This window comes from Phaseolus vulgaris, chromosome 1 (genome assembly GCF_051622355.1).
Source record: "Phaseolus vulgaris cultivar YP4 chromosome 1, ASM5162235v1, whole genome shotgun sequence".
NCBI classification, from domain to species: Eukaryota; Viridiplantae; Streptophyta; class Magnoliopsida; order Fabales; family Fabaceae; genus Phaseolus; species Phaseolus vulgaris.
Genome location: NC_143498.1, coordinates 19,978,021 through 20,003,161, shown reverse-complemented (window position 1 = coordinate 20,003,161; position 25,141 = coordinate 19,978,021). Strand labels below are relative to the sequence as shown.

The 25,141-nt window shown below is 37.9% G+C and overlaps 2 protein-coding genes and 1 pseudogene across 2 annotated transcripts; 2 read left to right on the top strand and 1 right to left on the bottom strand.

Annotated features, from left to right (window-relative positions):
• Nucleotides 1–16,233: 16,233 nt before the first annotated feature.
• LOC150029549 (uncharacterized) lies at nt 16,234–18,401 on the top strand (annotated as a pseudogene).
• Nucleotides 18,402–18,499: 98 nt separating this feature from the next.
• Nucleotides 18,500–19,738, bottom strand: LOC150029548 (uncharacterized). The gene is made up of 2 exons (XM_090295864.1): nt 19,718–19,738; nt 18,500–19,078 (listed from the first exon to the last, which is right to left on the bottom strand). Exons 1-2 carry the CDS (start codon nt 19,736–19,738, stop codon nt 18,500–18,502), a joined length of 600 nt encoding a protein of 199 aa, XP_090151990.1.
• A 1,640-nt stretch (nt 19,739–21,378) lies between these two features.
• LOC137813675 (uncharacterized) lies at nt 21,379–24,227 on the top strand. Its single transcript, XM_068616055.2, has one exon. It carries the CDS (start codon nt 21,488–21,490, stop codon nt 22,883–22,885), a length of 1,398 nt encoding a protein of 465 aa, XP_068472156.1. The 5' UTR covers nt 21,379–21,487; the 3' UTR covers nt 22,886–24,227.
• Nucleotides 24,228–25,141: the final 914 nt, after the last annotated feature.

The window sequence follows — 25,141 nt, the reverse complement described above, 5'->3', positions numbered from 1 at the left end:
GGAGGTCAGAAGGTTGTTCAGATAGAAGTATCTTTTCAACTTTATTTTTTTAAAATTTTTCTTCTATTTGAATGACCTTGTGGGAAGGAACACTCTTCTCCCACGCCTCAGCATTGTCTTTAAGGACTTTCTCTTGATTTTCTATTTTTTGTTTCTTTTTCTCATTTTTTTTTTCATTTGTACTTGATCTTTTATCACTTGTGAGGGTGTTAAAGGATAAAGTACAAACTTCTTTTCCCTATGAGTAAAAGTAATCTCGTTGGTAAGAGCATTATGAATAGTTTTCTTGTCAAATTGTCATGGTCTTCCCAATAAGATGTGGCAGGCTTCTATACATCACATAAAATTTCATCTTTATAATTCCCCACAAAAATTTTGACTTTTACTTGCTTATCTACAGTTAATTCCCCATCTTCATTTATCCATTGAAGTTTGTAAGGTTTTGGATGAGGTATTACTTTGAGATCAAGCATTTCAACCATCCTAGTGCTACAACAATTGCAGCAAGATCCACTATCCACAATGAGAGAAATTGTTTTCAAAAACTTTACATCTTGTGTGAAAGATGTTCTCTCTTTGTATTTCATGATACTAGGTTGATTGTTGAGGGTTCTTCTTATCATCTTTAATTCCCCCTCACATGGATATGCTCCTTCACTATTCTCTTTTTCTTCCCTGCTAAACTCATCATCTTTGCTTCTATACTCATCCCTCCCTCTTAAGATCATGGTTCTCCTATTTGGGCATTGGGAAGCTGTATGACCTCTACCAAGACACTTAAACCATTGGATGTCTGTACTGCGGGTTTGTGGGGTAGACACATCTTTTCCTATATCTTTGGGAGTTTCTTTGGATTTATCTTTTAAGAATCTATCCTCCCTTTCTTTTTTATACTCTTTCTTGGGATAAGAGTTAGAGTAAGAACTCTCCTTGCAACTTGACCCTTTTCTCAAAATTTGTTGCTCAAATTTTATTCAAAGTTGGATCAAGTCATTCAAGTCCATATAAGGCAAGAGATCCACTTTATCCCTTATCTCAAGATTGAGACCACTAAGGAACCTATCTATGGTGGTGGTTTCTTCCTCCCTAATAGAGGTTCTCATCATGTAAAGCTTCATCTTTTGCCTATACTCCTCTACACTCATGTTCTTTTGTTGGAGTCTTTGAAGATGATTCATCAACTCCCTATTGTAGTAAGAAGGAATATGACAGCGTCTCAAGGCTCCCCTAAGGTCATTCCAATATTCTATGGGAGGGTCTTTGTGGAGGCGCCTATCTCTCTCTAGGGTTGTCCACCAATACATATCATTTCCTGGAAAGCTTAAAATGGCAAGGGGTACTTTCCTCTCCTCACTAACATGATGGCAAGCAAAAAGTTGTTCTACTTTCATTTCCCAATCTAGATATGTTTCAACATTTTCTTTCCCATAAAAATGAGGTACGTCTACCATAGTCTCTTTTGGGCTTTCACTTCTAGTTCTTCTAGGTGGAGGTTGATAATAATCATTCATTCTAAGACTCCCCTCAGCAAGTGAGTCACTCGACCTAGAACTAGATGGATGTGATTTTTTTTTTAATTTTTCTAATGTATTAATCTTTTTATCTAACAAGTTTCAACTACTCTTTTAATATTGCAAGATGGGCATCTATTTCTTTCTTAACTTCCAAAATTTAAGGCTAGGTCAAGCATCTCAAGCTAGGACACAAGGCCTGATACAAACCATATCTACAAACAGATGATTAAGGACACAACATATATTACACAATTAAGTCGGTCATCTCAACATCCAAGACAAGGCCCCACCAAACTTCAGAAGGAGCTCAGCAGAAGAAGAACTGGACATAGGACAAAGCATCAAATGTCTTTCTTCTGGTGTTTTCAAAAGAAAAGTTTATATAAATAATTTGGGCTTACTTTGAGGGTCCAAATAGAAAATTAAGCTAGAGTAGGGTGTGCTTAGTAATTTGAGTAGGGTGTGCTTAGTAAATTGAGCTTGTGCCAAGCCCACCTTTCATGACCTGTGCACCTAGGTTTAGGGTTTTTTTGACCTACCTTCTAGAAGGTTTCTCACAAATGACACCCCTACCCCTCTCACTCTTGCTTTCCAAGTCACTTTCTCCTATATAAAGGGTGTCTTGCCTCATGTAATTTTACAGTTGAATTTGAAATAGAAAAGAAACTTTGTAGGAGTGATTAGTGAGCTTTGTCTCCTAAATTGCTTTGGGTCTTATCTTGAGAGTAGTGCAGCTCAAGTGGCGGCTCCTTACCACTCATCCTGGAACCATCCAACATTCCAAGTGGCGTCTTTCTCCATCTCCATAAGCTTTCCTCATCCCTTTATCTTTTTCCTTTCATATTTACGCCACTTCCCATTCCTTTTTTATATTCTTGTGTTACTTTTTTCCATTCGGTTTTTATCTTGTTTCCTTCCATCTTATATGTTTTTTATTTCCGCACATCATCATATTCATCACCATATAATTGTGTTTTCCCTTTGTCCTTTAGAAGTCAACCTTCACACTTACTTAACCACTTGGTTAAGTTCGTAACCAGTGGGAATCTTCGTTGGGTTTCTCACCATATTCTACTTAAAATAAAAAACCATAAATAAAGTGAAACCCATAAAAATGTTCAATCTTAAAATCAACTCATATCATGTGGTAATCAGAGCATGGTTTTAAATTATGCTTATCTTTTTTTAGTTGATTTGTTGCTTTAAAATTCCAGCATATTTTAATTCTTGCTTTTATCATCAAGCAATTTCAATTTTGCCTTTAAATTCTTGTTGTTCTCAACAGTTGACTCTGATAACAAGCTCTAACTCTGGTTTGTCTCCTCTGGAATCTGTTCTACGTCTTGTTGCACTGGAAAGTGGCTCCATTGAAACAGGGGAGCCCTACTTCTTGATCACACTCTGACGATCAAGTCAATAAGAGCATACTAAAATTAAAAAAGTATTCAGTTTCAGTCTCAGAAACAATGTCTCTTTACCTAAGGTCTCAAGCCCCTTTTATAACTTATCTCTTGTAACAACTTTCTCTCGTGAGAATCTAATCTCAACTAAAAGCATACGTAACAAAAAACCTTTTGTTTATGGGCACATGTACTCAAGGTGCTACAATAGAAAAGAATCTTGTCTCTAATGAGAGCATAAAATAACAACAGAAAATCACTTGTTAATGGAGCACCACTTATCTTCAGGTGCTAACTGCAGGAAAACATTATGTTTACATAGGCACCCTTACTCATTGTGCAACGTTATCTTTCACCATGCATACAACCTCCCATGATAGAAAAGAGCCACGCCAAGAGCGTCTAGAGCCAAGTGAAGAGCGTCTAGTGCTAAGAGGAGAGCGTCTAGTGCAAGAAGGAGAGCGTCTAGGACCAATTACTAGGTCCATGGCCAAGCGAATCCATGAAGACTTGGACCAAGCTACGGATGGAAGAGAGAGTTATTTGTATATGCTACATGAAGGCCCATCAAGAGTAGCTTAGTATTAGTTGTAGTGTAAATAGCAAACTTGATTCCATGAGGATTTGACCTAGATTTTGCTAGATTTGCTACGCTTCTAGAAGGATTCTTTCACTAGGGCCGGCCATGTGCCATGGTTTCCTTGTGATGTCATTTACATTTCATTTAGATGGCATTTGCTTATCATTAGGTTAACCTTTATGGTCCTCCTTAGCCTATAAAAGGGGGAGCCAACATCATGTATTTTGAAGATTGAATAGAGTATTGTTATGTTGCCAATTTTGTGCCATACACTACTCCTTGCCTAGCATCTAGGTTTTAATCTTCACTTCATCACCTTCAAAGCGGCTGGCCGAACCTCCCCAATTCCCTACTCTCATGCACCTTCAAGGCACCCATACTTCCTAGGAAGGCCTTGCTCATCTCCTCCACAAGCTTCCGCAAGTTTCATCACCAAAAAGCAAAGAAGAGCTCATAGGAATGCCATCATTTGGTATCATGAGCTATGGTTCTTCAAAGATGAGTATCTCTTTGCAATTTTCGTTTTGAGTTCTTCTTATTTCCTAGTTGTTCATCTTGATTCCAAGTTGTCTTGTTGTTTTTGTGTTTTTAATATGATTTGAATGCTTGTTTATTCATTTCAATCGGTGGGTTTGTTCAAAATTGTGCTTGAACATCTATTTTCAATTTTGTGTAGGATTCTTGATATCTTTGTGTTGCTGTTTTAATTTTTAGGTATTTGAGTCTTGCTTGAAATTTCATTTGGGTCATATGATGTTCTTGAGTCTTTTCATTTTATGAATCTATAAGTTTTGTCTAAGTCATGTGTTTCCATATTTGTCAACAAATCCTAGTAGTACTTTTCTTGGTTTATTTGTTTCTTGTTTTTGGTTTGAATGCTTGATCTGAAATCTGCTGTGTTTTGATCCTTTGGTGCTTTTTTATTTTTAGTTTGATTTCATATTTGTGTGTTAGATCCACATAAATTCCTTTACACTAATTCCATTGTGTTTTTGTTGGTATATCATTCTGTTTTTGTTTCCATATTTTCATAATCATCTGTTTTGCACCATTCTGTTTTGGCTGATTTTGCTTATGAAAATTAAATACCACATAAGAAAATTTCGAGCCTCTCGATTTCACTAGATTGAGGTTTTATAAAAAAAACAAAAAAAGAATCAGTTGAAAAAAAGAAATAGAAAAAAAAGATAAATATTACAAAAAAGTGTGCAATCCTGACGCTACATCTGGCGGTTTTGAGCATTGTTTTTAAAAAAATTATTAAAATTAAATGGTGCATGCGTTTGGAGTGAAACCAATGCCAAAAACTTGTTGAGATCTTGATTTATTTGAATATAATTTTTGAGAGGAAAATATTAAAATCCAGCTCAGCATAAATCTGTGAAAGTCACGCATTCTGGACCACCACATTTTGTTTCAGTGGTGCTGTTTTTTGGTTTTTAAATCAAATCTAGTGCTATTCCATAGGTTCCTTTTTGTGTGCCATCCTTTCTTTGAGTGCCTTTTTATTTGCTTGTCTAAATTCATTTGAACTCTTTCCAAGTTGTATCACATTTAATTCCATTTGTGTGGTACTGTTTTTTCAAAATTAATTTGTTTCTTGCTTTATTTCTTTGACCTCTAAGCTTGGTGGTGGATTAATTATCAATTGGTACTTGATTGAGTGGGAATTGACTTGAGGGGAGTCTAGTTTTGCTTAATAGGTGCTGGATTGAAGAATTAATTATCTAATCCCAAGAGGATCAAAGGCAAGGGGCAGAAACAAACACATACTAAATACACCACATCCCTTGGAAGACCCAACAAAGAAGAAACAACAAAGGAAGTGCAATTGGAAAAACAACAAAGGGAGTGTCATTTAATTTCTTTGCAATTTAACTCTTGTTAATTACTTTTTAATTACGCAATTAGACGGTGAGTGTGTCTTCAAGGGCTCCAAGTGTCTAAGAAGCCTCACCTAGGGCCGAAAAGCTTAAAACTATCTAGCTTAGCATTTGTTAATTGTTTTAATTACATCAATTGCCTTAGTTAGTTACGCTTATTTTGCTTGTCTTTGTCTTGTTTAAGCTTTGATATTTTTGCTTGGGTTGTTAGATAACTTGCATTGTTTCTTGCATTAAAAAAAAATTGATTTCTCCAACCTCGTTGTGTTTTAAGTGGTTTACCAAGAGAAAGATTTGTGTGAAGATCTTGAGGGATAGTTTTTGGCTAAGGCAAGACTTGGTATTTAAGTAGTCCATTGTGACTCACCTCTCTTACCTGGAAAACTACCTTCTTTAACTTCCCTCATTTTTCTCAAAGTAAAACATTTCTAGACACAAAGTTCTAGTCATGTCTTCTCATTCTTCAAAGTCTATGGAAAGTGATTTGAAATCCATCAAATCCCTTTTGAAACAACTTGCAAAGGATGTTCAATTAATTTCCTATAGACAATTGGAGAACGAGTCTAAAATCAATGAACTAACTAGAGCAAAGGAAGAGAAATCTCAAAATTCCAAAAATACACAAACTCATGAATCGCATTCCAAAGATAATGAGTCTCTAGGGGAGGAAAGCCTCAGAATCAATGATTACTACCAACCACCCCCTAGAAGAAATAGGCAAAGGGAGCAAGAGGGCCCAAGGGAGGTTAGGGTAGACCTACCTCATTTCCATGGTAAGGAAAACGTAGAAATATATCTAGATTGGGAAATGAAAGTAGAGCAACTTCTTGCTTGCCATAGGGTGAGTGAAGAACGAAAGGTACCCTTAGCCACCCTTAGCTTCCAAGGGAATGCCATGTATTGGTGGACCTCTCTCGAAAGAGAAAGACGTCTTCATAGGGAACCTCTCATTGAGTATTGGAATGACCTTATGGGAGCCCTAAGACGTCGACACATACCCTCATACTACCATAGGGAGTTAATGGACAAGCTCCAAAGACTCCAACAAAAGAATATGAGTGTACAGGAGTGTAGGCAGAAAATGGAGCTCTACATGATGAGAGCATCTATTAGAGAAGAGGAGGACACCACCATAGCAAGATTCCTTAGTGGCCTCTCTCTTGAGATAAGAGATAGGGTTGAACTCCTTCCCTACCAAGACTTGAATGATTTGGTTCAACTTTGCATTAAAGTTGAACAACAAAATTTGCGCAAAACTTCAAGTCAAAGGGTGGGTTCATACTCTAGCTTTTATCCCAAGAAAGACTATAAAAGGGAGGGTAGCACATCTAGAGAAAAACCAAAGGAAACTACCAAGCCCTTAGCAAAAGATGCCTCCACCCCACCCATCCGAACCAGGGACGTTAAGTGCTTTGGACGAGCGCATGTGCAAGCACAATGCCAAAACCAAAGAACTTTGTTCTTAAAAGGTGTAGACGAATACACTAGTGGTGAGGATGAGCCAAGTGAGAGAGGAAGGGGGAGAGGATGAGAGGGTAGCTCCATTAGAGGGAGAATTGTTAATGATTAGGAGAACCCTCAACAATCAACCTAGCACATCCATGGAAACACAAAGGGAGAACATCTTTCATACAAGGTGTAATGTTTTAGAAAATATATGTTCCCTCATTGTGGATAGTGGATCTAGTTGTAATTGTTGTAGTGCTAGAATGGTTGATAAGCTCAATCTACAAGTAGTTCCTCATCCCAAACCTTACAAATTACAATGGATCAATGAAAATGGGGAACTAAGTGTAGATAAGCAAGTGGAAATCAAGTTTTCCATAGGAAACTACAAAGACAAGGTTTTATGTGATGTAGTGCCTATGGAAGCTTGTCATATCTTATTAGGGAGGCCATGGCAATTTGATAAGAAAACCTTGCATGATGGTCTCACTAACGAGATTTCCTTCACCCATAAGCATAAGAAGTTTGTACTTAGTCCTCTACCACATTCTCAAGTGGTAAAAGACCAAATACAAATGACACATAAGAGGGATGAGGAAAACAAAAAAAAAAGGTGCTAGAAAAAGAGAAAATCCTTAGGGATAGAAAGGCGTGGGAGAAGAGTGTTCCTTCCCACAAGGTTGCCTAACAAGAAAAGCCTTTTGAAAACATCTTGGAAAATTTGCTTCTTGTTGAACAACCTAGACTAATCTTTTGTAAGGGAACACTTGCATGCACTGCCACAAGTAATGAACCCATGAGTCTACCTCCTCAAGTGAAAAATCTTTTAAGTGAATTTGAAGATATATTCTCTAATGAGGGACTCATTGGACTGCCTCCCATTAGAGGTATAGAACATCAAATTGACTTCATTCCGGGGGCTAGCCTACCAAATAGGCCCGCTTATAGAACTAACCCCGAGGAAACCAAGGAGATAGAGTCACAAGTTCAAGACTTGTTGGAGAAGGGTTGGGTTCAAAAGAGCCTAAGCCCTTGTGCTGTACCTGTCTTGTTGGTGCCAAAAAAAGATGGAAAATGGCGTATGTGTTGTGATTGTAGAGCAATCAACAACATCACCATCAAGTATAGGCATCCAATCCCAAGGCTTGATGACATGCTTGATGAGTTACATGGGTCAACTATATTTTCCAAAATTGACCTTAAAAGTGGGTATCACTAAATTCGAATCAAAGAGGGTGATGAATGGAAAACCGCTTTTAAGACCAAGTTTGGATTATATGAGTGGTTGGTGATGCCATTTGGCCTCACTAATGCCCCTGTACGTTCATGAGGCTCATGAATCATACCTTGAGGGATTGTATAGGTAAATACGTAGTAGTTTACTTTGATGATATCTTAGTGTATAGCAAAACCCTAGAAGACCATCTAAGTCACCTTAGGGAAGTTCTTCTAGTGCTTAGGAAAAATAGTTTATTTGCCAATAGTGATAAATGCACCTTTTGTGTAGATAGCATAGTTTTCCTAGGTTTCATAGTTAACAAAAGGGGGGTGCATGTTGACCCCGAGAAGATCAAAGCCATCCGAGAGTGGCCGACTCCGCAAAGTGTAAACGATGTAAGAAGTTTCCATGGGCTAGCTAGCTTTTATAGACGTTTTGTACCTAATTTTTCAAGCTTAGCTTCCCCTCTCAATGAACTTGTTAAAAAAGATGTTGCATTTTGTTGGAGTGATAAGCATGAGCAAGCCTTTTAAAGGCTAAAGGCTCAACTCACCAATGCACCAATTCTAGCTCTCCCATATTTTTCTAAAACCTTTGAGATAGAATGTGATGCATCGGGAGGGGCATAGGTGCGGTATTGTTGCAAGGTGGACACCCCATTGCATATTTTAGCGAAAAACTCCATGGTGCCACCCTCAACTACCCCACCTATGACAAAGAGCTCTATGCTTTTGTGCGAGCCCTAAAGACTTGGGAACACTACCTTGTGTCCAAAGAATTTGTAATCCATAGTGATCACGAGTCTTTAAAGTATTTAAAGGGCCAGCACAAGCTCAATAAGAGACATGCTAAATGGGTGGAATTTCTTGAACAATTTCCTTATGTAATCAAATACAAGAAAGGAAGCACAAACATAGTGGTCGATGCTCTCTCAAGGAGGCATGTGCTCTTTTTAAAATTAGGTGCCCAAATTCTTGGATTTGATCACATAAGAGAGCTTTATCAAGAAGATCAAGAATTTTCATCCATCTATGGCCAATGTCAACATAGGGCACAAGGAGCTTACTATGTGGCCGAGGGATATCTTTTTAAGGAAGGAAAATTTTGCATTCCCCAAGGCACACATAGGAAGCTCCTTGTCAAGGAATCTCATGAAGGGGGACTCATGGGCCCTTTTGGAGTTGATAAGACTCTAGATCTTTCGAAAGAAAAATTTTATTGGCCACACATGAGAAAGGATGTCCAAAGACATTGCTCTAGATGCATATCAAGTTTAGAAGAAAAGTCTAGAACAATGCCTTATGGACTCTACACCCCCTTGCTGATTGCAAATGCTCCTTGGGAAGACATTAGCATGGACTTCATTTTAGGACTCCCTAGGATTGCAAGAGGCCATGACTCTATCTTTGTGGTAGTGGACCGTTTTAGCAAAATGTCCCATTTTATTCCTTGCCACAAGGTAGACGATGCTCAAAATATTTCTAGACTCTTCTTTAGAGAAGTGGTGAAACTTCATGGTATACCTAGAAGTATAGTATCCGATAGAGATCCCAAGTTCATAAGCCACTTTTGGAAAACTCTTTGGGGCAAACTTGGAACAAGACTACAATTTTCAACTTCTTGTCATCCTCAAATGGATGGCCAAACCGAAGTAGTCAATAGATCTCTTGGAACTATGCTTAGGGCTATCATGAAAGGAAACCACAAATCTTGGGATGAGTACCTTCCCCACATTGAGTTTGCCTACAATAGAGTAGTCCACAAGACTACTTATGCTTCTACTTTTGAAGTTGTATATGAATTCAATCCTCTCACACCTATGGATTTGTTACCTCTTCCTAATCCACAAGAATTTTTGCATAAGGAAGGAGTAATCAAAGCCGATTTAGTGAAGAAAATGCATGAGAAGGTTAAAATCCAAATACAACAACAAAATGAAAAGTATGCAAAATACAACAATAAAGGGAAGAGAGAAATAATTTTTGAGGAAGGAGACTTAGTTTGGCTTCACCTTCGAAAAGACCGATTTCCCACTCAAAGGAAGTCCAAACTAAGTCCTCGAGGTGATGGACCCTTTCAAGTCCTCAAGAGAGTCAACAACAATGCATACCAATTGGACCTACCTCTTGAATATGGAGTGCATGATACTTTTAATATAATTGATCTATCTCCATTTGTAGGTACCAATGAAGACAAGGACGACGTGGATTGGAGGACAAATCCTTTCCAAGGGGGAGGGGATGATGGAAGAGGGCCAAGCTCAACCTCCCATGATAGACAAGAGCCAAGCCAAGAGCGTCTAGAGCCAAGTGAAGAGCGTCTAGTGCAAAGAGGAGAATGTCTAGTGCAAGAAGGAGAGTGTTTAGGACCAATTACTAGGTCCATGGCCAAGCGAATCCATGAAGACTTGGACCAAGCTACAGATGGAAGAGAGAGTTATTTGTATATGCTACATGAAGGCCCATCAAGAGTAGCTTAGTATTAGTTGTAGTGTAAATAGCATAAACTTGATTGCATGAGGATTTGACCTAGATTTTGCTAGATTTGCTACGCTTATAAAAGGATTCTTTCACTAGGGTCGGCCATGTGCCATGGTTTCCTTGTGATGTCATTTACATTTCATTTAGATGGCATTTGCTTATCATTAGGTTAACCTTTATAGACCTCCTTAGCCTATAAAAGGGGGAGCCAACATCATGTATTTTGAAGATTGAATAGAGTATTATTATGCTGCCAATTTTGTGCCATACACTACTCCTTGCCTAGCATCTAGGTTTTAATCTTCAATTCATCACCTTCAAAGGGGCTGGTCGAACCTCCCCAATTCCCTACTCTCATGCACCTTCAAGGCACCCATACTTCTTAGGAAGGCCTTGCTCATCTCCTCCACAAGCTTCCGCAAGTTTCATCACCAAAAAGCAAAGAAGTACTCATAGGAAGGCCATCACTACGTGCCCTACATGCAAACTTAGGTTAAAATATATTTACGTGACTTAACCACTACATGCAATAACACACACGCGTAGGTTAAGAAATATCTTTTACTAATAACCTTATATTAGCGTATAAAAATATTATTTTAATTATTCCCCAACGGGCTTACTAGCATAGCTGGGCCAAACACATGACCCACTTTATAGACCCAACAGTCGAGCTGACCTGCCCACACTGTGCACCGAGCTCTGATCACTGAGCACTCTGTCCAGTACACAAACCCCCTAGGCTCGAGCTGAGCTTGGCTAAGCGAAGAGGCTTTTCGAGTGCTCTTGCGACTTACGTTGCAGTTTCTCAGTGGGTAGTTGTGGCACGACGCACGAAGCGTTTCTGAGGTGACGTCTCACCACACTCAATCTCGAATTCACATACACGTATAAGCCAATGTTCAAAAACTCACTACCACTCGCTGCTTCATTTCTTTAACCCTTGCAAAACCCTCGTGGTTTTCGAACTTCCTTTGCACCCTCCTTCGAGCACCCAGAAAACCTTCATCGTCTTCGACTGTTCACTGTAACAAGGTACTTCTTTTCAACAACTCATCACTTTATATTTGTATCACTACTGGATTAAAGCATTCCTGATTATAATTATCATATTGCCTAAGATGGGGTTCGTCTGGATTTACTCTTTTATGTCCATGATGACTGCTATATTTGTTGATTGCTTTGCTTGAATCTAGAGTGTATCTTTGTCCCTACATGTGACTTACTTGCTTTTCCTGGCCTAAATGTGTGTATGTATTTTGCTTGTGTTTGCAATTTTAGATATTGTTCTGCAATGGATTACAAAGCTTTGTACTCCTGGGCACCTCCAAACCTCTTAGAGGAGACATCCATGTATACCTCATGTGATATTATAGTGGCCCTTAGAAAGAATGAACGCAAGTTTGCCAAAGAGAACGATAGATCTGTTAGGATAATCCCATGTAGGGAGGATGAACCAGTCTGTTGTGATGAGTCATCGGATCCTGAGGGTCCATTCTGTTATTTCTATGCCACCGTGTTCAAAAGGATTCTTCTTCGTCTTCCCTTATTTAATTTCGAAAAAGAACTCCTTACCGAAATTAATGTAGCCCCTGCCCAGCTACACCCAAACAACTGGGCATTTGTTCGAGGCATAATTATCCTCTACACACTTGGCCTTTTGCCATCTGTTGAAGTCTTTTTGTATTTCTTTGAGGCCAAACACCTGCGCCGCCAACTTTGGGTATCCTTCAATGAGGTGTCTGGAAGGGCACTGTTGTTGCTCTTGCAACAGTCCTACAAGGGCTTTAAAACTAAATTTTTAAAGATACGCTGCAACAAAAGGGATCCAACACTTCTGGATGGGTTTCCTTTGTACTGGACCGAAAATCCGCGCTTCCAAGGTGTTCGGCACCTGGAAGATCTGTCTCAGTTTGACCAGGAGGTCTGCCAATTCTTGTCGAGCTTAAAGGTGGTTTTCGAAACTGCCTTTCTCATCAGTAGAGAGTTTACCCCCAGGGCTTTAAAGGCTTCTATTGGTACTCTTCATTCCCTACTCTTGAGACTAACTTTACTATTGTTGTTAACTACTTCTTGTCCTCTTTTGCAGATAGTATGTTGGCGAAGATTGACAAGAAAGAGCTGGCGGAGAGAGCCAAGAGGATCAGGGCAGCTGCTCAAGCACCTTAGGTTCTTAAGCTCAAAGCTCCAACCACTATTGTTCCATCCTTTACTGAAGATGGTGAGGTGACCAATTCTGGGTTGGTCTTCAAAACGATTTGCTTCATCAAACACACTCTTTGCCAAGATGTGAAGAGTCTTCAGTCTTCAACAATCTCCCTCTGTTTGATGGAGACAAATCCTCATTGCTTTGAAAGAAGACTCGTGGTCAATGTACCAACATCTGCATTTTTATTTCAGTGCTTGAAAGACAATCTGCAACTTAACAAAAATAACAAAACAAGCAAACCAAGGTACACATAGTAAGAGAGAAACAAGCAATAACCATACATGCATGATAGTTCAAAATATAGTACTTAAAGTGCCATAGCACATTATAGTCCAGAAATGATATAAAAACCATGCAGGAAAAGAAATCAAATTGTTCAACAAGACACATATTATAAAGCATGTGGAAAAAAAATCACTTGTGCTTGTAGTACAACTCTGAAAGTTGATCCTGTACACCTTCAATTTGATATTCTAGGTGTTTAAACCTAGCCTGAGTTATGTCAAAGTAGGTCCTTTGATCAGTGGAGAGAGTTTCCATGCAATGAAGAACTTCTCTTTCAAAGTTGGAAAGTGGTTAACCACGATATTGAAGTTCTTGATATGCAACCAGAGCATTGAAGTTATTTGCAACAATATCCTCATGCATTGATGGGGTTGGTGAGTTCACTCTGTGACATGATGAATTATGCATCTCATACCAGGATGCTTTTGCAGCCTGTACAGTTTCATCTTCCATATGAGGAGCACCATTATCTTCATCTGCATTGCCATGGTTGGATGCTTCATGTTCCATTCTTTGAGCAACATTTCTGGTAAACACCCATGAGTTTTCCACCTTCTGAAAACTCATTTTGATGAGAGTGGAGTTGTCTATTTCACTTGCTGCCTTGATAGTTTCATTCCGTTCATTTGTAGTATCAATCTCAAAACAATGAATCAGTTTTGGAGACAAATATAGCATATGGAAAACGATAATCAGTGAGCCTTTTTTATTTTAGCATATTTTCCACCATAACACTCACCAGTTAACCTTAATTTTGTTCATTATATAGTAAAGGAGAATTAAATCTTCTTCATGAAGTACAACATGGTTACTACCTCGAGGAGTGATCTGCCATGCAATAACATATGCCAAAATTTGTGGCGTAAGATTCAGATTACCTGCATGAAACCTGTTTACAGGTTGGGCTGGATTTCTTACACAACTCCTGCATGAAACCTGTTTACAGATTGAATCTTGTTAAACTCCTGGATCCCGACAGTGTTTCTTTTGCTCACTTTTAGTCCTGAGTATTTAATCCCAACAATGTTGTTTCAAACTTCAGTGGTGATTGTCATCTTTACTCCCTTCACATAGGAGACAAGGTTCCTGCCATCTTGAGTGAGATTAGTGTAAAATACCTTTACGAAATTTGGATAGACATTTCCAGTCATCTCCAGGAAATGTTTCAGCTTCTAGTGCTTGAGAACAACTCTTAGTTCTATGAAGTTCTCACTCTTCAGACGGGAAAACTCTAACACCTTTGGCACATTAATTTTCTTTTTTTCTCATCTCATGTATGAAGGTGGTCATGGCTTCAACATCTCCAACAAACCAATTTTCCATAATCCCATGACTATTGTTGTTTTGTTCTCGGGATCTTCTATTTTTGTCTGAGGAGGGTGCCATTTTTGAATCTGCTCTTAACTGCACCTATTTAAGTAAAAAGAACACCAGTTAGATAATGTGTTACAAATAGACTGATAATTACATAATGCAAAGCTAGCAGAAGAGAAAGAATAACTTGGAAAACTTGAAGGACAAATAGTAAAGTGTAGAACACATCAGTTTTAGGCATAGACTTATATAGAAAGAATAGGTTCAGGAGTTTGAGTATGAATAAAACATATATGCAATATATGTTTTACATATTTGATTCCAGAAAAATAGCAATATTCAATTTTGGTACAACAAGAATATATTGGAAATGAAATTTTCAGTTCAGCTTCGATTCATGACCCATGAATGCAACAATTCATTTAGGATTTCCTAGACAAAGTAATCAGAAAAAATGTTGCTCAATACCCACCATAAAAAGCAGTCAATGGTAAAAAGAAAAGAATCTATTTCTCTTTCCTAGTCATATTTGTGATTCTAAACCAAAAAAAAAACATGTTAAAACGGAAAACAACATGTTAAAATTTTACTACAGAGAGTAATTTATGCTTATTATGCCTAATTCATCCTATAAATATAGGACCAAACAGGTATTCCTTCCACATGCAAGATTTTCACTTTCGGTAAAAGAAAAAGACATCTTTTGTCGTGTTCTAAAGGAGTGAAAGTTCCAAAAAGTTATGCTTCCAATGTTTCTAGATGTGTTAATCTTGAACAACAAAATTTCATTGGACTAAAAAGTCATGATTTCCATATATTGATGCAAGATTTGCTAAAAGTAGCAATTCGAAAAGTGTTACCAAAAGAAGTTGCGAGAGTTTTAATGAAGTTAAGTTCTTTCTTCAAAATTTTATGCTCTAAAGTCATCTTAATTGAGGAGTTTGAATCATTTGATGCAAAAATTGCCTTAATTCTATATGAATTGGAGAGGATTTTTCCTCCATCTATTTTGTCATAATGGTTCATCTATCCATACATCTAGCGTATGAGGCTAAAATTGTTGGGCCTGTACATTATCGTTGGATGTATCCTATTGAAAGGTAATTCTTTTACCAACTGATTCTTTTTTTTTTTGTAAATTTATATTCTCCTCTTTTATTCCTAATCATATTTTTATATTCTTATATATTTCTACATAGGTTAAAGGTTTACGTGCGTAACAGAAATTATCCAGAAGGTTCAATTGTAGAAGGGTATTTGGCGGATGAGTGTTTGACATTTTGCTCAAGATATTTGAATGATAATGTCCAAACAAAGTTCAACAAGCTGCCAAGGAATTTAGATGGTCCAATAGGGAATGGAATGATGACTAGTTTGGAACATCTTGAGTGGGAGCAAATCACCGTTATGTGTTGTTTAATTGTGAACTCATCAAGTCATTTGTCAGTAAGACAATATCCATATTTTTTAAATGTGATTGGTTTGAGAGTAACGAAGATCATTTTGGGTTAACACTAGTAAATTTTGGAAATTTGATTTACTAAAGTGACCCTTTTGTATTTGCAACTCAAGTAAAGCAAGTATATTACACAGAAGATCCAACTGATAATTGGCAAGTTGTCACTAAAACCACCCCTGGAGATTTGTTTGATGTACATGGAGATTTAGAGAATGATTATATAGAAAACTACTTGGGAGATAAATTAGAAAGTGCTTTTTTTCATCAACCTATGATTGATGAAGATGAAGGTGAGCATGTTAGTTGGTTTAGGGATGATGTACCTGGAACAACAGTTGATACAAGTGTAATGGATAATCATTGAACATGATATTAATGTTTTTAAATGTAGTTTTTGTGTGTTTTTCTATGTACAATTTGTTGTGGAATTAATTTTATAATTTTATGACTAGTGCTGAGAAAGAAAAGCCACCTTTGCTGGTGAATAACTATAAAGTGTCATTTTCATGTGGTTCTATGATTGAAATACTTGATGGGTTGGAAGAAACCGCATCAAGACCTAGTCAAACTTCAGTCCACCACATTGGTTAGTTATTTATATATGTTTATTCAAATATGTAATATGTTATTGTATATGTCTAGTAGGCAATGTACTAATTTTTTAATTTTATACATTATTAACAGGGTTTACTAGTAAAAGAAAAAGAGGCCCTACCAAATGTCTCAAGACTCATGGCTTGAAATATGAAGATTGTTTACCGGTTAAACTTGATGCTCTTGGCCAACTTGTTGGTACTTATTGATATGATTCCAAAAGCACAATATGAATGATTCTTGACATTCTTAGGAATCATCTTGAGTTGGATATGAGATAGGCACTTTATCATAGAATTGGATCAAGGTTCTATGAACAAGAACTCACCAAGACTAGTACCAAAACTCAAACTCATATGGAAGTTCCATGTATTATCAAATTGAACCGATTAAAATGGAACAAAAGGTAAGATTACCGAATAGAAATGCTGGAAACTTAAAAGCACCGAACCAAAATCAAACAAAAGAAGAACAACCAGCTGAAAATTGAAAAAGCCGAACCAAAAAAAAGGCAAGAACACAAGCTAAGATATGAACATAAAAAGAGAAGGAAGGAAGGAGAAGAGAAAGCTCATGAAGATGGAGGAATGGTTGGATGATCACGCCACTTAGAGGATGGTGACTCCAAGATGAGTGTGCAAGCCGCCACTTGAGGTAACCATTGAACTCTCAAGATAAGACTAGTGAGGAAGGCACAAAGATCTCCAATGCTCTCTCAAAAATTGAGTATAGTTTCTCTAATCAAAATTCAAATCTGAAAAATACAAAGGCAGCACCTTAATTTATAGCCTAGAGGTGCTGAAATGCAAAGCTAAATGAATTCAAAATTCCCCCCAAATACAAATGAAAGTGGCGCCAACTATAGTCATGAGGAAGGTGTGACCTTCTCTCTCACTTTGGCACCTCCCTATTACTCCTACACCTATCTACTAACGCACCCCCCCTAAGAATCCTAACTAAAGACCTAAAGATGCTTTAACAAAAGAGGTTTCTAATGTTTCCCTCTAAGCACCTTCAAACAAAGAAATTACAAAAAGAGAAAATAAACGTCCATTAGCTCCTAAAGCTTTGAACATGCTTCTTGTAAGCCTTTGAGGTGGGCTTTGACCTCCATGGGCGTCCTCCATTTAAGCCTCAACCTCTTCTTGCTCTTGATGATTGGCCTCCATGTCCACTTGAGCTTGATCTCCATCACTTATCGAGCTACATTGAGTAATTATTTAGGGACATTAGCTTGGAATGCACACCTTGCTCCTCTGACTTTTGCTACTTGGAAAGGACTAAAAGATCGTAGGGATTACATGTGGAAAACAATCTTGGTACTTCTCTAACTTTTTATCTTTAATTATATATAATACTTAAATTCTAATATTTATTAATTGATGAGATGCAGTCAAAATTTGATATTGAAGAACGTGCCAAAAAGTGAGTTTTAGGAAGCATATTCTCAAGTTGGAGGAACCATAAATGTCGATTGAAGGCAAAATATTTTTTTCCAAATATGAGAAATGATTACAACATAAAGAATTGTCCCTTGAGTATTCCTCTTGATCAGTGAAAAATTCTTGTTAAATTTTGGAAATCTGAGATAGCCAAGGTCATTTTATTATTTATATTTTATTATATGATTATTTGTACTTATACTTTGGTTGATTTTTATCTTTACTCTTTTCATGATTTTATTATAAACGTTTGTAGTGAGAATAACAAAACAAGTAGAGCAAAATTTATAATTGTTCATACCACAAAAACTAAAATACGATACGAAGAGTTTAGGCCAATTGCATAATTAGTGTATTAATGGTTTTATTTGTCTTTTGATAATATTTTTTTTCTTTTATGTGATAGGCACTGAAAAATACTAATGGAAGAGAGCCATCTCGTGCAGAAATGTTCATCATGACATATAAGCCCTGTGTGAGGAAAAAAAAAATTATTGTATGTAATCTAAATCATTATCTCTAGGTTTATAGTAGATGCTATGCAATTTTTTTATACAGTTTAGTAGTTGTCAATGATGTATGTACATATTTTTTTAAAATTCTAGAACTTACATATACCTTCACCAATTTGTTGGGATTTAATTAGATGGAATATTAGTATACTAGGTGATTAATTAATAAGTAGCAAACATATGAATCAGATGTATAAGAAAGAGTAGCTTATGATGACTAAAAAACCTTCTTGCTTGAGATCGTGCTGCAGATTTTTTATTCTTCAGCATTTTGCGCTGCCTTCTCTCTATTACCACTTTAGGAGGACCATTAATTATCCTTTTCTTACCCTTCACACTTGATTCTCCCAAGTTTTGAGAATGAGTAGTACTTGCAGTAGTGAGATTCCTTAAAACTAACGTGTTATTCTGTGGCAGCATTGGATGTTGTTCAAATCTAGTACTAGGCACATTAGATCCAGTAGTTCTTATTATTATATAACTTGTATTAAATGGTACATTGCTTGGAATGTTACCAAAATTATATAGTAGTGAATAGTGTTGATTCTCGTACACCCCAACTTTTACTAGGAATTCCTCCAGAGTAATTTCTCCAAATGTGGGTTGCTTTTGGAGTGTTTCATTCTTGTCAAGGCTATTATTAGCCTCATTGTGCTGCTTTGGTTGGCTTTTTTGGATCAGAGACCAAACTTCATCAACAGTTTTCTTGCAAATTGGGGGAGGGACAAATTTTTTAAAATTCTAGAACTTACATGTTATGCAGTCAGAACATTTGGCCATTTTGAAGTGTGGCTATGACTGTGAGTTTGGGGCTGGCTGGTATTGTTTATTTTCTGTTTTCCTTTGCTGTTTTTCAATAAAGACATGTTGATTATTCATAATTATACTTCTTTTATTCATAATTATTTAGTCAAAGCTTGAGGATGCAGTTGCTTCTAGTTTAGAAGAACGAGATAAAAGTTCAACTTCAGATGATGTATTTTTCCAAGTCTTTGTAAAAGAGCGACATTGATATATACAGACTTATTTGGATCAAAATCTCAAATTGAGATACAAAGATTAGTTGATGAAGTTCAAAAAAATGTCCAAGTTGAGCTTCAAGGGATAAAAGAAAAAAATGCAAGAGGAGATGGAAGTTGAGCTTCAAAGGATAAAGGAAAAAAATAAAAGAGGATATGGAAGTCAATCTAAAAGAGCAAGTAGAAGAAAGGAAAGTTGAACTTCTAAACAACATCAAATCTCCTTCCACTCAATTGCAAAGTTGTATTACAAGAGTAATGACCCAAGATCTACAAGAAGAAGTTATTGTTGAGATATATAATATAAATTTTACATTAAACTTATTATTGAATTAGATATTACCCATTACATTTTGTTTACTTTAATGTAGAAAAAAGCCATTCCTAAAAGCAAAAAGAGAAAAGCAAAGAAAGACCTTACATTTGGAGAAAGAGAGAAATATAGTTCTACTTGAATATATTTCTATTTTTGTTGCTTTGAATTATTGGTTAATAATGATCATTATTACAGGCAGGAATTTGAAAGTAATTATAAAGAAAGAAATATTGATTCAGAGAATGTCGAAAGAGTAAGTGAAATTCAAAAAATTGATAAATTTTAATTATTTGAAGTCATTTGTTAATTAACAATTTTTCTTAAAAAAAAGTAGGTTCATAAAAAGCCCTTTAAAGCGTGAAATTGTATAAGTCTAAGTCTTTTTATTTTATTTTAAGTAATTTAATATTGATTGAGTCTCTTATTTATGATATTTGAATCAAGCAAAATAACTTTATTTCAATAGAACAGCCAAACTAAGAAGAAAAAGAGAAGGGAAACTAAAATTGATGGGATGAATTAAAGTTCATGATTAGGTAACCAGATTTTTCTTGTTTTAGCATGGACCAAATTGTAGCAAGCAGTATGCACCTACTTGATCCCAAACTGTACTATATTATTAGCTTGGCGGGAAATCAGGAAGAAAAGAGCTTTCGCGCTAGTCGTTCACTCCTAATATAAAGCATTACACTGGTTAATGAAGGTTATGCCTTTTGAGATCAAGCTGAGACCTATAAAAGCCAAGGAATTGTTTGTTTAGATGAAGATCTGAATATTCTAGGATAGAATCTACTATGTGTTAGAAAATCTCAATAGACCAATAGGTTTCAAAAAATTATAATTAGAAAATATATTTATATTCAATCTAGAAATAAATCATAGATACCATCTTAGTATATCTTAGTTGTCATGTTGTATATGTTAGTATCACACCAGCTTCCCCACTTATGTGTCATATGATAATTTTTCATCACTTGTTCACAGAAACACTAGAATAAGGTAAATGATTGCTTTACAGAATATTTATTGAACACACAACTTTGAACCATACAGATTGCTTAAAATGTTATGAACAAAACCTGCAAGAATGTACTCAACTTGCAAGGATAATACTTTGGTAAGTTTGAGTACTCAAGTTTGATATTTAATGTTTAATATGATTTTCTTTTGTGTGAATTGTGATTTTTGCATTGGAAAGTGTTTTATTTAAAACTGTAATTACTCTGATTTTTGGCATTTTATTGAAATTGAACTTCTGTTGATTATTCTTAAGTATGAGATAATGGTTATCCCGTAGTTTAACATGTACATATGATGTGACTATGATTAGGTATGTTGTGGGAGTTTTCTTGCAACAATGATGATAGAAATGCTGAGGTACAACTGGGTCAGGAACATGGTCCTAAGCCCAAGATTTGGAGAGTGTATGTGAGGAAGAATAAGAGAGGGGTCAAGAGGAATGACGTGGCCCTGAATCAGGCTTGATATGTATGGAGGATATAAGGGGTATAAGCATTAGTAATATATATAGGTGGTTAGAGGAGAGAGAGAGGAGGGAGGATTCTGTTAGAAGTGGATTCACTGTAAACGTGAATTGTAGAGGCCCTGTGGCTCTGGATTGGTAGCTTGCTACCAATTACTGTTAGATTGTTATTTCCTTATTTTTTCCTGCTGAGATACACGGTATTAGTTAACTGATTCAGGAATCCTAAAGGAGATATCCATTTTCTTGCTGATTGTCTCTGTTATTTGATCTGCATTCCATTAAATTGGTCCGACCTGCCGGATAAAGACCCAGCCCGGAGAAGACCGTCGATGCCAAGGAAGCCACCTACGCCTAAGATGGGTGATCGGATTGACGCTTTGGAGACCCAAGTGGGACATGTTACCTCCACGCTCGACGCATTGGTTCGACAGATGCAGCTTCAGTCCGAACAGATGCAGCAGCAGAGTCTAGTTCTCGCGAAACTAAGCAAACTGAAGGAGGGAAATAGAGAAGGAGAGGCATCGAGTGGAAACTCGAGTGGTGATTCGCCTTCGAGTGAGTCTCGACTCGCCGGGAAGAAGGTGAAGCTTCCACTGTTCGATGGCGAAGATCCAGTGGCTTGGATAACTCGTGCGGAAATATATTTCGATGTCCAGAACACACCGGAGGATATGCGGGTGAAGCTTTCACGTTTGAGCATGGAAGGTCCCACGATCCATTGGTTCAATTTACTGATGGAGACGGAAGATCAGCTATCATGGGAAAAACTCAAAAGGGCATTGATCGCACGTTACGGTGGCCGGAGATTGGAAAACCCGTTTGAAGAATTATCCACGCTCCGTCAAACTGGAAGAGTTGAAGAGTTTGTTGAAGCATTTGAATTGCTTTCCTCGCAGGTGGGTCGATTGCCGGAGGAGCAATACTTAGGATACTTCATGAGTGGGTTGAAACCTCCAATCCGGCGAAGGGTGAGAACTCTGAATCCTTCTAATCGGATGCAGATGATGAGGATGGCTAAGGATGTTGAGGAGGAGATTAAGGAAGACGATGCCGAGGGTGAAAAAGCTGTGGGGAAAAGGTTTGTGGGCCGAAGAGAAGAAAGTGGGCTTAAGTTCAGTAGTGGGTTTAACCCGACCCAGAAGGACATGAATAGACCCGGAAACTTAAGTTGGCCCAACCCGGCAAAAACAGGGAGCTCTTTTGGGTCGAACGCGAACCCAACTTCATCGCTGAGCTCGACGGGACGGAAGAGCGACGGCGACCGCCGCGGTAGAGCTTCGGAACGGTGGCGGGGAGTGCGAAGTGAGGAGATGGAGGAACGGCGAGCAAAGGGGCTTTGTTTTAAGTGCGGTGGTAAGTATCACCCAACCTTGCACAAATGTCCTGAACGCTCCCTACGTGTGTTGATATTGGGGGAAGGAGAAACAGTGAATGAAGACGGAGAAATAGTAGCGTTGGAGGTAGAAGATGCCGAGGAGGAGGAAGAACCAGAGGCGGAGTGCAAAATTATTGGGGTTTTGGGAAAGATGGGAGAATATAATACCATGAAGTTGGAGGCACAATTAGCTGATGTGGTTGTGGAGGTGTTGGTCGATAGTGGAGCTAGCCACAATTTTATTTCACCTGAATTGACCTCCGCCTTGGGACTACCAGTAAGCCCTACTACTGTTAAGAGAATCAAGCTTGGGGATGGCCATCGGGTTATGTCCGAAGGCACGTGTAAATGAATTAAGCTTTTTCTGGGGTCTAGGCTCTTTGTAATAGATGCTCTGGTGTTGGAATTAGGAGGGTTAGATGTGGTTCTCGGTATATCATGGTTGAGCACATTGGGGAAAGTGGTAATGGAATGGAAAAATTTATCTATGCAGTTTTGGCATAATGGGGAGCTGGTAACATTACAGGGTCAAGGAAAAGGACAGGTTCGACATGGCTGTCTCAATTCCTTCTTGACAGGCCAAGAGCGGGACTGGAATGGTGAAGGGTGGTGGACTCAATTGGAAGAGAAGCAGCATGTAATGGAATTGGGTCAAAACAGTGTGCGGGAAGTATTGGAGCGGTTTCCTGCAGTGTTTACAGACAAGTTAACACTACCTCCAGTAAGAGATCAGGTGCATAGAATCAATTTGTTACCTAATTGTGGTCCAGTCAATGTGCGGCCATACAAATACCCTCACCACCAAAAATCTGAAATTGAGAGACAAGTAGCGGAACTGTTGCAGGCAGGGGTTGTTCAGCCCAGTATGAGCACGTTCTCTAGCCCCGTCATTTTGGTCAAGAAGAAGGATCAAACATGGCGGATGTGTGTGGATTATAGAGCTCTCAATAAAGTAACTATCCCGGATAAATATCCTATACCCATTGTGGATGAATTGTTGGATGAATTACATGGGTCAACAATTTTTTCGAAGATTGATTTAAAATCAGGGTATCATCAGATACGTGTGCATGAGAATGATGTGCACAAAACTGCGTTTAGGACTCACAATGGTCATTACGAATATCTTGTGATGCCTTTTGGATTGATGAACGCACCAGCCACTTTTCAGGCCACAATGAACGACATTTTTAGGCCATTTCTTAGAAAGTTTGTGTTGGTATTTTTCGATGACATATTGGTGTACAGCAAGGATGAAAAGGAGCACATACAACAACTTCAACAAGTGCTACAGGTGTTAGTGGATCAGTGTTTTGTTGCTAACATGGCTAAGTGTAAATTTGGATGTTTGCAAGTAGATTACTTGGGTCATATAATTTCTGGTGCAGGGGTTTCTGTGAATCCAGAAAAAGGTTAGATGCATCTTGGAGTGGCCTGAACCTAAGAATGTTAAAGGAGTGCGTGGGTTTTTGGGTTTGACTGGATACTACAGGAAGTTCGTCAAGGATTATGGCAAGATTGCCAAACCTCTGACCGAATTGACAAAGAAAGATGGTTTCAATTGGGGTATGGCTGCTAAGGAAGCTTTTGAGAGGTTAAAGAAAATTATGACAACATCTCCTGTTCTTTTGCTGCCTAATTTCTCTGTGCCCTTTGAAATTGAATGCGATGCTGCTGGGAGAGGAGTAGGTGTTGTGTTGATGCAAAACAGACAACCAATTGCTTATTTTAGCAAAGCTTTGTCTGACAACAACTTGATGAAAACTACTTATGAAAAGGAGTTGATGGCTTTAGTCCTTGCCATTCAACATTGGAGGCATTATTTATTGGGCAAGGAGTTTGTTGTGTACACTGATCATAGGAGTTTGAAGCATTTTTTACAGCAGCGGATTTCCTCTCCTGACCAACAGTGCTGGTTGGCAAAGTTGTTAGGCTATCAATTTGAAGTGTGTTATAAACCGGGTTTCGAAAACAAAGCTGCTGATGCCTTGTCTCGTTGCTATGATGAGGGTGCATTTTCTGCACTGGTGCACACTCCTATATGGTTAGGGAGTAATCAGCTACTACAAAAAGTGAGGAATGATGAATCTGTTCAGAAGGTAATGGCGGAGGTGATAAAAGATCCTATGGCTAAACCGGGTTATAGTGTGCAGCAAGGGGTTTTATTGTACCAGGGCCGTTTGGTATTGGGTGCTAAATCTCCCTCTATTCCTTCATTGTTGAAAGAATTTCATGAAACTCCTATGGGCGGCCATTCTGGATTTTTGAGGACTTATAGGCGTATTGCAGAGAATCTTTACTGGGTGGGAATGCAGAAATCCATCCGGGATTATGTACGAGCATGTGATGTGTGCCAAAGACAGAAATATGATGCAACTACTCCAGGGGTTTTTTTACAACCTCTACCTATTCCCAATGCTGTATGGGAGGATATTTCCATGGACTTTGTGACTGGCTTGCCTAAATCCAGAGGTTTTGAAGCGGTTTTTGTGGTGGTAGACAGACTATCCAAGTATAGTCATTTTATCTTATTGAAGATTCCTTATACTGCCAAGTCTGTGGCAGAAGTCTTTGTTAAGGAGGTGGTGCGACTTCATGGAATTCCTAG

What these genes read in the sequence shown, in the direction of transcription:
- LOC150029548 (XM_090295864.1), bottom strand. Translation starts at nt 19,738, where the DNA reads ATGGCTTTTTTCTACATTAAA. An exon ending in TGGCTTTTTTCTACATTAAA is followed by an intron (nt 19,079 to 19,717) that starts GTAAACAAAATG and finishes TGTAAGTTCTAG; the next exon opens with AATTTTAAAAAATTTGTCCC.
- LOC137813675 (XM_068616055.2), top strand. Translation starts at nt 21,488, where the DNA reads ATGCCAAGGAAGCCACCTACGCCTAAGATGGGTGATCGGATTGACGCT.